This window comes from Urocitellus parryii, chromosome 4 (assembly GCF_045843805.1).
Source record: "Urocitellus parryii isolate mUroPar1 chromosome 4, mUroPar1.hap1, whole genome shotgun sequence".
Taxonomy (NCBI): Eukaryota; Metazoa; Chordata; class Mammalia; order Rodentia; family Sciuridae; genus Urocitellus; species Urocitellus parryii.
In genome coordinates, this window is record NC_135534.1 from 96,181,583 (window position 1) to 96,195,338 (window position 13,756).

General features: G+C 39.7%; 1 protein-coding gene across 1 annotated transcript in view; it reads left to right on the forward strand.

The window, feature by feature from the left end:
* The first annotated feature begins 595 nt into the window (after window positions 1-595).
* The window catches only part of Ddx10 (DEAD-box helicase 10), a 269,786-nt gene continuing 256,625 nt past the window's right edge, over window positions 596-13,756 (forward strand). The window contains exons 1-4 of the mRNA XM_026399028.2: window positions 596-867; window positions 9,679-9,739; window positions 11,598-11,728; window positions 12,696-12,854. Of these exons, the coding sequence (XP_026254813.2) occupies window positions 682-867; window positions 9,679-9,739; window positions 11,598-11,728; window positions 12,696-12,854 (537 nt within the window). The 5' untranslated portion in view covers window positions 596-681. The remainder of the gene's footprint in view (window positions 868-9,678; window positions 9,740-11,597; window positions 11,729-12,695; window positions 12,855-13,756) is intronic.

The following is a 13,756-nucleotide window of genomic DNA, read 5'->3' on the forward strand; positions in this document are numbered from 1 at the left end:
TTTAGTTTTAAAATTAGCATTTTCAGGCAAATTCAATTAGACGTTCAGTTCCGACGGTGCCGCAGCTGGAGTCTGAAGGGTGTGAGGAAAGGGAAAACCCAAAGGGGTTATGTCTATAAAATATACATTTTTATTCCTACGGAGGTGCACTGCAGTAGACGAAAATCAGAAGTCATTGACTAGCTATTGAAATATTTCGGATCCCTGGATCGAAATGTGCAAAACAAGGAATACGATTATAATCCACAGATTGTATGTGTGTACGCGCTTGGCAAAGCTGAACACTGAGCAAACGCCAGACAGCCCTTAAATGTTAATTAGCAAAATAAAAAAAAGTAATGTGAAATCACCGGAGCGACAGAAACCAGCGCGCATGCGTCTTTTTAAAGAGCCGGCGTGCGACTGGGGAACGCTAAACCCGCCTTTTTCCTCAGACCCTTCCAACCGGGTTTCCTGAGGACGGCTCCTCCCTGCGGAAGCCGAACCACCAATCATCGTCCGCTTCTCCCAGGCGGTCATTGGCGAGTGCCCCGGCTCCAAAAGCTCGGGGTCGGGTTTACGGATTCGCGCATGCGCCTCGGTGCGTCTTCCCCACGCTGGTTCTGTGAACTCTGCCGCACCTCCGCTTGGTCTTTAGGGATCTCGTGTTTGAGCTCTGTCCAGGCTGTAGCCGCCGCCACGATGGGCAAAACTGCTGACTCTCTGTGTCAGGGAACCCGATCCGACCCGGTGCGGAGCTTCAATCGCTGGAAGAAAAAACACAGCCATAGGCAGAACCGAAAGAAGCAGTTGAGGAAGCAGCTGAAGAAGCCCGAGTGGCAGGTCGAACGTGAAGGCATCAGCCGCCTTATACAGAACTATGAGAAGGTGAGGCCGGTGTCGGGGGGCTGCACGAGCCGGCCCCTGACCCGCATGGGGCCAGCCCGCAGCCCGCGTGTCACTGCGGCTATGGGCTGGAGGGGGAGGCGGCGGGTCTGTCACTCGGGACCCGGCCTGGGGATTGTACCGTTAGTCCACTGGGCTGGAGAAGGACGTGGGGTAGGAAGTGTCGGGGGTCCTCTTGAGGCCTCGTCGGTGGTCTGCTGGGTGCCACAACCTGGGACTCTCACTCTTCTGCTCATCCGTCTGTTCTTGAAAAAAAATGCTAGAAATGCTGTGGTACTTAAGGGTAGGGAGACTAATGCTGTGATAATATTCGTAGTAATAAAACTGATGACAACGGAAGCAACAACACAGACCTTTTTAAGTACTCCCCATCATGTGTTGTACATGAATTCTTTGACTTGATCTCAAGTATGGTTCTTAATTTTCCCATCATACAGGTGAAGAAAATGGAGACTCATATTAAGAAATTTATTCCAAGCTCACACACCTACAGATGATGTAGAATTGGAACCTAGATCTCTTTCTGTTTCGAAGCCTTTGCTTTTAACCATTAAACCAGACCACACCCCTCAATATCATCCATCCTCTCTCCTGTGCCCATCTCATGTTCATCTGCTTCGCATTCCCACTCAAGAATTGGTATAGAAAATTTGGACTGTTGGTCTGTTTCTGCTACCTGTCATCCCTACATTGTCCCTGATGTTCCCAGATAAGTATCCCTGGGATACTCAGTCCTTTGACCTGCTGACCTCTTTTCCTTCCTCAGGCTCTTTAGGAATGACAGTTGCTCTCCTCCTTACCCTTGACTCCTCATAAATATGTTGGCCTTCTCCCACCCTACTCTGTCAGTGACTGCCCCTATTTTAGTTTAGCGTTACCAGGGATTTAACAGGTGGAACATTCCTGATTTTAAAGTCATTATTTGTCATGCTGGTATAGCCTTCCTTTAAATGATCCTGAGATCAATAGTAAGGTTAAGTAGAGCTTAGAGTTTGTTTCCTTGGGTTTTGGAGTTAAGCTGATGATTTGACCCAGGCTCTTGCTCACTCGTATGTGACTTTGAGCTTCCCTTTTCTTGTCTTTAAAGGCATCATAATATTACTTTATAAGTTGTGGAGAATAAGAAAATGCATAAAAAGCATTCTGCGCAATGCCTGCCACATAGAAATATTAATATATCAGCTGTTATTATTATTGCTACTGTTATATACACAATACTTCAATAAGCCATTATAGAGTAAGTTACTTTTGGAATTTGTTTTGGACTGTGACTAGAATTGCTTAGAGAGTATAGCTTTAGCCCTAGCTTGACTCATTTCTGTCTAGAGCACTTCTGAGTTCACATCCTTATTTCTGATTGTGCTGGATGTCTTTACTTAATTGTATCATAGGACATCTTAAATGCCAGTAGCCATTATCTTTTCTGTCATACCTTAGCATTCACTCCTAAATTCATAGCCCTGTGTATTAATTTTCTATTGCTATTGTAAGAATTTATTACAAACTTGGTGACTTAAACCAAAGGAAATTTATTCTTTCATGTTTCTGGAGGCCAGAAATCAGTTTTACTTGGCCAAAATCAGGGTATCAGCAGGGCTGTGCTTCCTCTAGAGGCTCTACGGTCTCTTCTAGCTTCTGTGGCTGCTGCTATGGTTCCTTGGCTTGTGGCTGCATAACTCTAATCTCTGCCTCCATGAATACGTTGCCTTCTTCTGTTCTGTGTCAGATCTACCCCTCCCTTCCTTCCTTCCTTCCTCCCTTCCTTCCTTCCTTCCTTCCTTCCTTCCTTCCTTCCTTCCCTCCTTTTTTCCTCCCTTCCTTCTTTCTTTTCTTTTCTTTCTTTCTTCTTTTTTCTTTTTCTTCTTTTTTTTTTTTTAATAAGGACACTTTCTATTATACTTTTGGCCCACTCATATAATTCACGATAATCTCATTTTAAGATATTTAATCACATTTGTAAAGTTCTTTTTGCCATAAAATGTAACATTTACAGGTTTTAGGTAGGGCTTAGGGCATGGACATGTTTGGGAATCTTTTTCTATCCTAGTACATCTTAGTTCTACTATGTAAACAGACCACTGAGCTAGAAATGGAGGAGCAATCAATGGTACTTTTCTCTTACCTGCTGTTCTGCCAGTTACACTGGTGATCTTTCACTGCTTGTTTCTTGAATGCTTTTCCATTTCTACTGTAAAGCCCTAATTTAGGCTGCATCATCTGTTGCCTGGATTACCATAGTAGCTATTGCTTACAACAGGAGTTGGCAGTCTTTTTGTGTAAATTATAGTAAATGTTTCCAGCTATGTAGGTCAGAAGGGCAAAACTGAGTAGTAACACAAAAGCTGCCATGGAAATACTGAACAAATGGGTATTGTGTTCTGTATAACTTTGATTATTGAAAAAGATGGCTAATGGGATTTGGCTCTTGTGTTTTATAGTCCTTGAATGTATCTTCTGTAGTGCTGCTAAAAAGTTTCTTTCCAAGAGGAAAATCTAATCATTTCTCTCTTTCTCTCTTTTTTTTTTAATCATAGTTCTTTATCAGTAACAGAGCATCACAAAATAGGAGTCTTTCTTTTTCAGTAATGCAATAAATCCTGGCATAGTAGCTTTCATCTGTAATCCAGCGACTTGGGAGGCTGAGACACGAGGATCACAAATTTGAGTCCAGCCTGGTGAACTCAGAAATACTTTGTCTTAAACAACAACAACAACGACAAAGCATATGAAGAAAATAAATCACTTAAATTGTCCTTTTTTTTAAATTTAAAAATTTTTTTATTTGTAGATGGACATAATACCTTTATTTTATTTTTATGTGATGCTGAGGATCGAACCCATTGCCTCACATGTGTGAGGCAAGCCCTGTACCACTGAGCCACAACCCCAGCCCCAAACTACTGTCTTTTTGAGGTTTCTACAAGCCTTAGTTCCTCATCTGTAAAACAGATAAATGCATATGTGCTGGAGTTGTTATAAGGTAAATGTGTATACCTGCTTATCCCAGCGTGTACCACAGGAGAATAACCATACATTCAAATATAATCCTTCCTTGGCTCACAGGCTTACAGTTGCTTTCAGGATAATTGTCCGATACCTTAATATGTTGATGTATTCTAGTATGTGAAAGTATGTTATTTGTGGTTAGGTAAAGCTAGTTTAAATCTCAGTCAGTTCAAGTTCTCAACATCTCAAGTTGCAATTTCCTCATGTAGTGAACAGATTATTAACTACTGAGAGGGTTGTAAGGCTCAATTGAGATGACATACATAAATCAAGTGATACGTAGTGGGTATACGTGAAGGAACAACTTGCAGTTTTATGAATTGACTATGTTCCTTGATGCTTCTTGTCCTGGTATTTGATGTTTCCATTGCTTGCCTTAAACATACCCATCCCTCCACCCTAGCACTTGGCCTTCAAGATTTAGATTAAATCTTGTTTCATGACCTCCCCAGGTGTGCATCTGTGTGTAGCATTTTGTTACATTATTATAGCATTTATCACTGGGTTGTGATGATTGGCTTCTTTAACTTCTTTGTAAACTCTGATTAGGTCAGAGACCATTGATAAGCACAATGTTCCTTGACTTACTACAATGAGGCAATATCTTGTTAAACCAATTGTAAGTTGAAAATATCATGTCCAAAATATGTTTAATAAGCCTAACCTATTGAATGTCATGGCTTAGCAATACGGCACATTATGGATTGTCCACTGCTTACCTTCTTTATATCTTGGGGCTAACTGGCAGCTGTGGTTTGCTACTGCTGCCCAGCATTCCGAGAGTATTGTATTGGGAGAAGATCCAAATTCAAAATTTGAAATACAGTTTCTATGGAGTATGTATCATTTTAATGCCATTATAGAAATCAAAACCATTAAAAGTTAATGACTGTTTCTGTTCATCTTTGCTCTCTTCAGAGACTGGTAGCACAGTGCTTGTCCTTGAGAAGAAGCTTAGTCAGTGTTTGATATTGCTTTATGTGTAATACCAAACCTTTTCTCCCTGTCTTTGGGGTAGTTAGCAGCATTGGTTCATTCTTTTTGATCACTTGTTTTAAAAATAATTACTAACATTTTTCAAATTTTATGCATGTTGACTTGATGTATCCTTACAACCACCACCCTAAGAAATTCTTTGCATTATACAGCTGAGGAAACCTTAAGTTATGGCAAGACTAATAGATAGCAAATGACTACTACCCTAGGTAGTTTCTGACACTGAAGTTCCAAACCACTATACTTTATTGTGTTGCATTGTTAAATGGATGTTTAAATCCCAGTCTTTTTACTGAGTTGAAGGAGCAGCTTTTTAATCTCCCTCAGCATTGTAGCATTGTTCCAGTTTTTTTTTTTAAATTTTAGAAACATTTTCTTAAGATTTGGTCAAGAAATAAATGCATTGTGAAATAATTTGCCAGGACTAGCAATACTGTAACACAATCATTTGAACAGTAGATTTGCTATTCTCCAGGTAACCAAGAGACAGACCCTTATTATTTTGCTCTTCAGGTGGTAGCATTTGTGTGTAAAACTTATTACAGAGCCATGGTATACAGCTAGTACTCAGTAGTCTTTCGAAGATATACTGAGCAATTTGATTCAGAAACATTTTAAAACAATTTGACAGATGTTTATTGAAGCTTACATAAATATTCATGGAAAAAATGCATGTCTGGGTCCTTAGGGAACTGTGCAGGGCAGTGGGTGGGGGTCTGATAAATTTTGATGAATGTTAACAATAATAGTAAATATGTATAAAATATTATAATAGCAAATAGGAAATATGTAACTCAGGGCTGTGCAGTTAGAAAATGGTGTAATTAGAGGAAGAAAGACTTAGGTAAAAGTTATTCTATACATCACTCCTCTGGCCAGATGAGTTAGGAAAGCACATTTCCCTGGGCATGCTACCTTCTTCCTGATGCTTGCAGCTGCAGGCCTGGCTGAAAGAGCTGAATGTGGGCTGGATTTCATCCTCTGCACCTAAGCCTTCCCATATGCCTCTGCTGTGCACAGGCTCTCCAGTGGTTTGTGGTGGCTTAGGGTGGAGCTTCTTCTTTAATGAGTTAAATTAACTGGAAGATGGAAGTTATTGGCAAGGACCCTCTGGGAGGAGGGACCAGCATGAGGAAACACAAGGTGATATGAAAACACACGGTTTTCTTGAGGGAGGAAATACTCCTTGGGATGTTGTATGTGTTTCTGAACTGGCTTCAAATGGGGTTGGGCAAAAGGGTTGGAGGTGGATTATGAAGGACTGTGGAGACTGTGGTAGGCAGAATAATGCCTTCTCCTAATCCCTAGAACCTGTGATTGTATTAGATGGTAAGGGGTAATGAAGATTGCTAACCAGCAAACTTTAGGGTGCGTATTCAGGTGAGCATAATGTATCCTTACCTGTGCAAGAGGAAAAGGGAGGTAGAAGATTCAGAGTCACATGATGTCAGGAAGTCTTGACTCCAGTCTGTTGTTGTCTTTCAATTGGGAGGCAGGGACTGCTGGGCCTGTTCATAGTCCCAGCCACTGGCAAGGCTGAGGGAGGAAAATTGCTTGAGGCCAGGAATTTCAGGCCAGCCTGGGCAATATATATATATTGAGACCCTGTCTCAAATAAATGAAATGGAAAACAAAGGGGCCATACATAGCTAAGGAAAATGCTGGAAAAAGTAAGGAGATGAACTCTTGCCTAAAGTCCCCAGATAGAATGTAGCTCTACCAATACCTCGAATTCAGCTAAGTGAAACCCATTTGGACCTCTGACCTCCAGAACTGTAAGGTAGCAAATTTTTGTTGCTTTAAGACATAGTATGATAATCTGTACAGCAACAAGAGGAAATTTATATGGAGGCCATGCTCATAGATTTTTCATCTGGAAGCAGTTGGGCAGGATATATCCAAGCTGTAAAGGATTTGTAGCCCAAAAGACCAGGTAGGAGCCCATCAGCGTAGTCCAGTGTTGTGTCCACTGAGAAGCAGATGCCAAGATGGGATTGTGTGAGTTGGAGATTTATTGGGAGGAAATATTTGTGAAATATGAAGGAGAAGGAAGAGGGAATAGGTAGAAAGAATCAGAGTGAAGCACAATCTAAGACAGTTTTGGCCAAGTTGTTGGAGAGTCCTCATTCCAAGGTTGACTGTTGACCATGTAAAATTCCGAAGGAAGCCATGTTTTAGGATTGCGCTTCTGCATTGGGCCCAACAGACCAATACAGAGTTTAACCATAAGAAGGTTTAGCTGGTTGCAGAAGACCCTGTAGTCAGTTACCTGATGAGGCTATACACAGTGAACAAGTTAAGCTGTAACTAATTGACTGATTGACTAGGCTATAGAGCCAATTAAGTTATTTTGTATGTCTTGAGCTGTTTTCATGTGAAGGCTGACTGATCACATTGTTGATTGGAATTCTGAGAACTTCTCTGGCTCTGAGAGCTGCCCAAATCACAATTTCTTTTTGTTCTGCTCAAAGAAACTACTGAATTTGGTCTAACACATTTTCCTTTTAACACCCTTTACAGGAATCCTTTGGCCTGTAGGAATGGGCCTGTAGTTGTATAGTAGCACCCCCTCCTCTACATAGGATTAATTTCAAGATTGCCAGTGGCTGCTCTTCTGAAACTGGATGGCTCTAAACCCTAAATGTGCTATGATTTTTCCTATACATAAATTATAATACAGTTTAATTTATAGATTAGGCACAGTTAGAGATTAACAACAACACAGCAGAATAATTATAACTGTATACTATAGTAAAAATAATATAAAACTTAGGAATTATTTATTCCTGGAGCTTCAGTGTAATATATATTGGACTGTGGTTAAGCAGAACTGTAGTTCTACTATTGTGGAGCTCAGTGACTGACTGGGAGCAGCCCAGGGGAAGAACAACTTTTTCAGTGTTGTTGGATTAGAGGGATACAGCGCTGGCAACCAGCTATGCTCCCTGAAGCAGGAGATTTGAGGCTGTATTTCTAAGGCTGTTATATAGGGGTGTGTGGAAGAGGGTGTGTATTGGACTGATGCAGATCTGGAGACTGAGGTTTACTCACAGATACTGAGTTATTTGTTTTAGTTCAGGAATTGTTTTCTCTATTTCTGACTGACACAAACTCAACATGAGGTTCATTTGGGCTTTTATGATCAGCTGTACTACCTAGAGTCCTGTTTTTTAGTCAAAATTTGGTCTGGTGTAATTGGAGGCAAGTTGTTTATCTTCTGTTGAAGATTGCTGTAAGTAGAACATTTATCCTTTTTACTGTAGGCATTATTCACTTTTTTGAGAAGTAGATGTTAGAGTATAAGAAGGTGGTTAAGTGGTTCCCACCCTAAAATCCCCTCTGTTCCCTCCAGCTTTTCTACCTGTGTGGAAGTACTTAATAAGGACCATCTCTAAACTCTCTGTTTTCTGAATTCGGAAGAATGATACAGATTTTAGAGGGAGTGTGAGGGTTATACAGATAGGAATTGATTTTTTTTTTTTTTTAAATTTGGTACTGGGGATTGAACTCCGGGGCACTCAGCCACTGATCCACATTCCTAGTGCTATTTTCTATTTTATTTAGAGACAGGGTCTCACTGAGTTGTTTAGCGTCTCACAGTTGCTGAGGCTGCCTTTGAACTCATGGTCCTCCTGCTCAGCCTCCTGAGTTGCTGGGATTATAGGCGAGTGGGATTACACTGTGCCTGGCTGGAATTGACTTTTGTTGTTTGTTTCTAAGGGATGAAGGGATGGGGTAAGGGTGTGATGTCGTTTTTGGCAACTGCAAATTGAACCCAGAGATGCTTTGCTACTGAGCTACATCTCCAGCCCTTTTCATTCATTTATTGAGACAGGATCCCACTAAATTGTTAAGGCTGGCCTTGAAGTTGTTATCCTCTTGCTTCAGCCTCCTGAGTCGCTCAGCAAGATGGTTGTTTTCTGCTGTGACTTCAGGTATCTTTGGAATATAACTGAGACTCTTCCAGTTGGCAAACTTTTCTGTGAAGGTCACATAGTCAATATTAGGCTGTGTGGGTCAAACAATCAACTGTATAGATGGTGTGTAACTGACTAGCTGTATCTGTGTTACTGTAAAATTTTACTTACAAAACCAAGGATTTGATCTGTAGGACATAGTTTGCTGACTCCTGTTCTAGTGTATCAGCAGAATCAAAATTTCCTTTTCTCTGGTAAACTCTTTAAAGAATGTGGCCCAGGGTTGGGGATGTAGCACAGTAGAGTGCTTGCATGGTATGTGCAAAGCTCTGGGTTCAGTCCTCAGTGAAGATGCTCAAGGTATAGGTAATGTGGTGGCTTTGTGTGTGTGTGTGTGTGTGTGTGTGTGTGTGTGTGTGTGTAGAAGAGGGTACTCAGAATTGAGCCCCGTATTGCTTTACCACTGAGCTATATCCCCAGTCCTTTTTATTTATTTTTTTAAATTTTGAGACAGGGTCTTGATTATTTGCCCAGGCTGATGTCAAACTTGTGATCTTCCTTCTTCAGCATTCCAGGTGGCTGGTATTTTAGGCATGGACCACTATGCTTTGTTGTCATGTATTTTAAGTGGATTTTTTTTGGGGGGAGGGTCAGTTGGGATAGTTCCAAATTCTAATTTTCAATTCATGACACTTTCCTCAAAATATTTCAATAGTAATGCTTGGTTTTATTTAGAAATGATGGTTGAATTCAGTCCTTCAGTATCAAGGATGAGTTAGGCAGCACAAAGTAGAGAAAAAGTGATTTAATTAGGAAGCATAAATTGTTCAGTAGATTGCATTATCTGACATTTTCTTTATCTTTTTTCCCCCAGATAAATGTAAATGAAATTACAAGATTTTCAGATTTCCCCTTGTCTAAAAAAACATTGAAAGGTAGGTATGTCGTAATCTTGGAACATGTTATTTTATTTTTTAATGGAGATGATTTAAAGAGAGGGTAACCTGAAAAATCTTATTCTATAAACAATTTTGATATTATAAAAACCTAGGCAAATAATGATTTTTAATAATTTGTCACTTTTTAATCTTTCTGAACTGGCTAAAAAACCATTTATTAAAAAGATGGGCTGGGGATGTGGCTCAAGCGGTAGCGCGCTCGCCTGGCATGCGTGCGGCCCGGGTTCGATCCTCAGCACCACATACCAACAAAGATGTTGTGTCTGCCGAGAACTAAAAAATAAATATTAAAAAAAAATTTCTCTCTCTCTCTCTTTTTTTGTTTTTTAAGAGAAAAAGATGCCAGGAGCCTCTAAATAATGAAACTGTGTTTGTTAATATAAGCAGGAGAACAAAGATGTGACACTTTGTATTAGTTTTCTAGGGATGTCATAACAAAATATCAATTGGGGGCTTTAAGTAACAGAAATTAATTTTATTGCATTTTGGAGGCAAGATGTGCAAGATCAAGGTGCTGGCAGGCTTGGTTTCTTCTCAGAGCCATGAGGGAAGATTCTCTTCCAGGCTTTCCTCTTTGCCTTGCAGGTGTCCTCCTCCTTGTTGCCTCTTTTTTTTTTTTTTTTTGACAAAAGTTGTATAGATATGTATATTGTGCAATATAGTATTTCCAAAACACACACATACATTGTAGAATAGCCACAAATCAAACTAATTAACATGCATTACCTCACATGCTAATACTTTTCTTTGTAATAAGGCTACTTAAAATCTGTCAGCAGTTTTCAAGTATATTAGCTATAGTCATTGTGATGTACAGTAGATTTTTTTTTTGTTGTTGGGGGGATTGAACTTGGGGGCAGTCAACCACTTGCCACATCCCCAGCTCTCTTTTGTATTTATTTTATTTAGAGACAGGGTCTCACTGAGTTTCTTAGTGCCTTGCCGTTGCTGAGGCTGGCCTTGAACTCAAGATCCTCCTGCCTCAGCCTCCTGAGCTGCTGGGATTATAGGCATGCACACCATGCCTGGCTGTACAACAAATCTCTTGAATTTATTCAATCTAAACTAGAAATTTTGTATTCTTTGAGCAAAATTGTCTCCAATCCCTAACTTTTGCTAACATTATTCTACTTTCTACTTTTAAGAGTTTGGCTTTTTTGGAGTTCACATGTAGGTGAGATCATGTAGCATTTGTCTTTTTGTACCTGACTTATTGGATTTAATATAATTCTCTCAAGGTTCATCAGTGTTATCACTGATGATAGGATTTCCTTTTAATGCTGGATAATCTGTTTTATATGTATACTGCATTTTCTTTATCCACTCATGCACAGGTTTATTCCATACTTTTACTATTGTGGACAGTGTGCTACCATGAACATGAGAGTGTAGATACCTCAGCATCCTGATATCATATACTTGGCATGTAACCCTAGGGGTGGGATCACTGGGTTATATGGTATTGTGCTGCATCTTCACATGGTTGTCCCTATGTGTATCTGCACCCTTTGTGTATTTGTTCAAATTTCTGCTTATAAAGACATCAGTCTTGTTGGATTGGAATCTGCTCTTAGTTAACTTAATCATCTCTTTCAAAGCCTTCTCACCAAATGCACATTCTGAGGTATTGAGGATTAGGGCTTTAGCATAGGAACCTCTGAGGTGGGAAGATACAGTTGAAATTGTAACACCATTGTACAGGAATTTTCTGAAGTCCTGTTTTTTTTTTTTTTTTTTTTTGGTGGTACTGGGGATTGAACCCAGGGCAAGCACTGTATCAACTGAGCTATATCCCCAGTCCACTGAATTACTGTTTTTCTATCCACAATTCCAGGTTTGCAAGAAGCCCAGTATCGCTTGGTAACTGAGATACAGAAGCAGACCATAGGGTTGGCTTTGCAAGGTAAAGATGTACTTGGAGCTGCCAAAACTGGATCTGGCAAGACTTTGGCTTTTCTTGTTCCAGTAAGTACATCTATAATGAGTCAGATCCTCAGTTATATAGTTTTATAATATTTTGTGCTGAATGGAAATAATTATATAAAGATGTGTGTTCATATTGGGTTTCCTTGGCTAGAATGCAAGCTTTTTCAGATAGGAGCCATATTTGTCCTCTTTTCCACCATATTCCCCAACTCAATGGCAGGCACTAAGTAACTTATTGAATGAATGAATTACTATATCTTGATAAGCTAGTATGTTCTTGAAGGGGCAGGATATTTCATGTGTAGTAGGACTGGTGGAGAAAACTATTTCTATTTTCACCTCAGAAAGCCTGCCAGTAACTTTTATACTTGCCACCTGTTTAGGATAAGGCTGAAATATGTTCACTTCAAGGAGTGGGCATTTGTTGAGAATTTTCTGGAACATTGATAGCTATCCTTTATAGTAGAACAGTAGAGTTGCTTATATCTGTTACGTAGTTAGTCTTTTGATTTGAGTACTGCGAGAGAATTGGCTTTGAGAAATCACAATTTTTGTTCCAAGTTCTAAAAAACCATTTTTCTCTTTTAAATTCTGGTGTTTTGTGTGTGTGTGTGTGTTTTTTTTTTTAAATAGCACTATTTTTCTACAATTAGAATCCAGTCACTTTATAACTATAGCTATAGAGATAAGAGTTTACTATTATTGTTTTCATAAATCTATTTCAGTGGACTATGGTTTGACTTTTTTGATAACCAGTCACCTGATAGCATGACTCTGGCATCAGATGAGCTGCTATCGGTCATCTTTTCTTATCTGTCTGAATTGGGGGTGGATGCTTCTGGTAGATGGAAGAAAAATAGTCTCTTTCAGATTGGGTAAAACCTGGGAGTAGTATGCGTTGTGCCTGGAAGTTGCCTTCAATTTGGAGTGGCAAGGCTGAGAGCCAGATCAAAAAAGCTGACTTTTTAAAAGACTTATTGAACATGAATTTACTGTTGTCTTCAAGGTGTTGGAAGCCTTATATCGTCTGCAGTGGACCTCAACTGATGGGCTGGGTGTTCTGATAATATCACCTACACGAGAACTGGCATATCAGACCTTTGAGGTTCTCCGAAAAGTAGGAAAGAACCATGACTTCTCAGCTGGTCTCATCATTGGTGGAAAGGTTTGTCTTTTTGTCCTTGTCCTTCCTTCCCTGCCTTTAGTAACTTATGTGGGAGCACTGTGGCAGTTGATAGGGAGGAACTGGCTTCCTATCTCTTAGGTAGCTATGAACCCTTTGTAAAAAATAAGATTGACATTGATATGCTATGTCAGATTTTGGTCAAATTTCATGAGTTTTTCTTGGTGTGGTTGCTGTCATCTAGAGTGATTGTCAATTTTGCAGGTTCAGAAGTCCATTTTTGTCAGGATATCTGAATTGATAAGGCTCTGAGACAGATTTATGGACTAATTAGAGTAAATTTATTGCTGTACATTGGAAAGATAACATTTCAGTGTTTGACCCTAGTACCTTTACTTAGAGGTTCAGATAATTTAGAACATTGCTATATCAACAGTAGAAAAAGGAAGATAGAGTGTTTTGAGGAATGTTAATTTTGGGTTGTGGTTGAACCTACTGCTTTTGTTCTACCTTGTAGTACATCTGGAATGCTTTGTTTTTCCCCCCTTGCTGGGGTTTCCTTCAGACTATGGGCATAAATACTTCATGAATTTCTGTGTAAACATACATACAAGAACAAAGAATTATACCACAAACCCTTGTTTATTCTTGTACCTGTCACACAGCACTAACAATGTTCTCTGGCTTTTGTCTCAACGATAGAAACTCTTAATATGTAAAGCTCAACCCGTTTTCAGTCCAAAAAGCACAGGCAGTGGTGGAGAGAGCTTCTTCAGTGCTCGTGGATCCTGACTTAAAGAATGGGAGTAATTCTAGTTTTTAAACTAATAGGAAATCAAGTCTTGGAGCATTCAATTGATAGTTTTTCTTGGCCTCAAAATCCTGGGTATGATTAAGAATCTAGAAGAACTCTGAGCTTTCTAGGTCTTCATTAAAGATGTTTA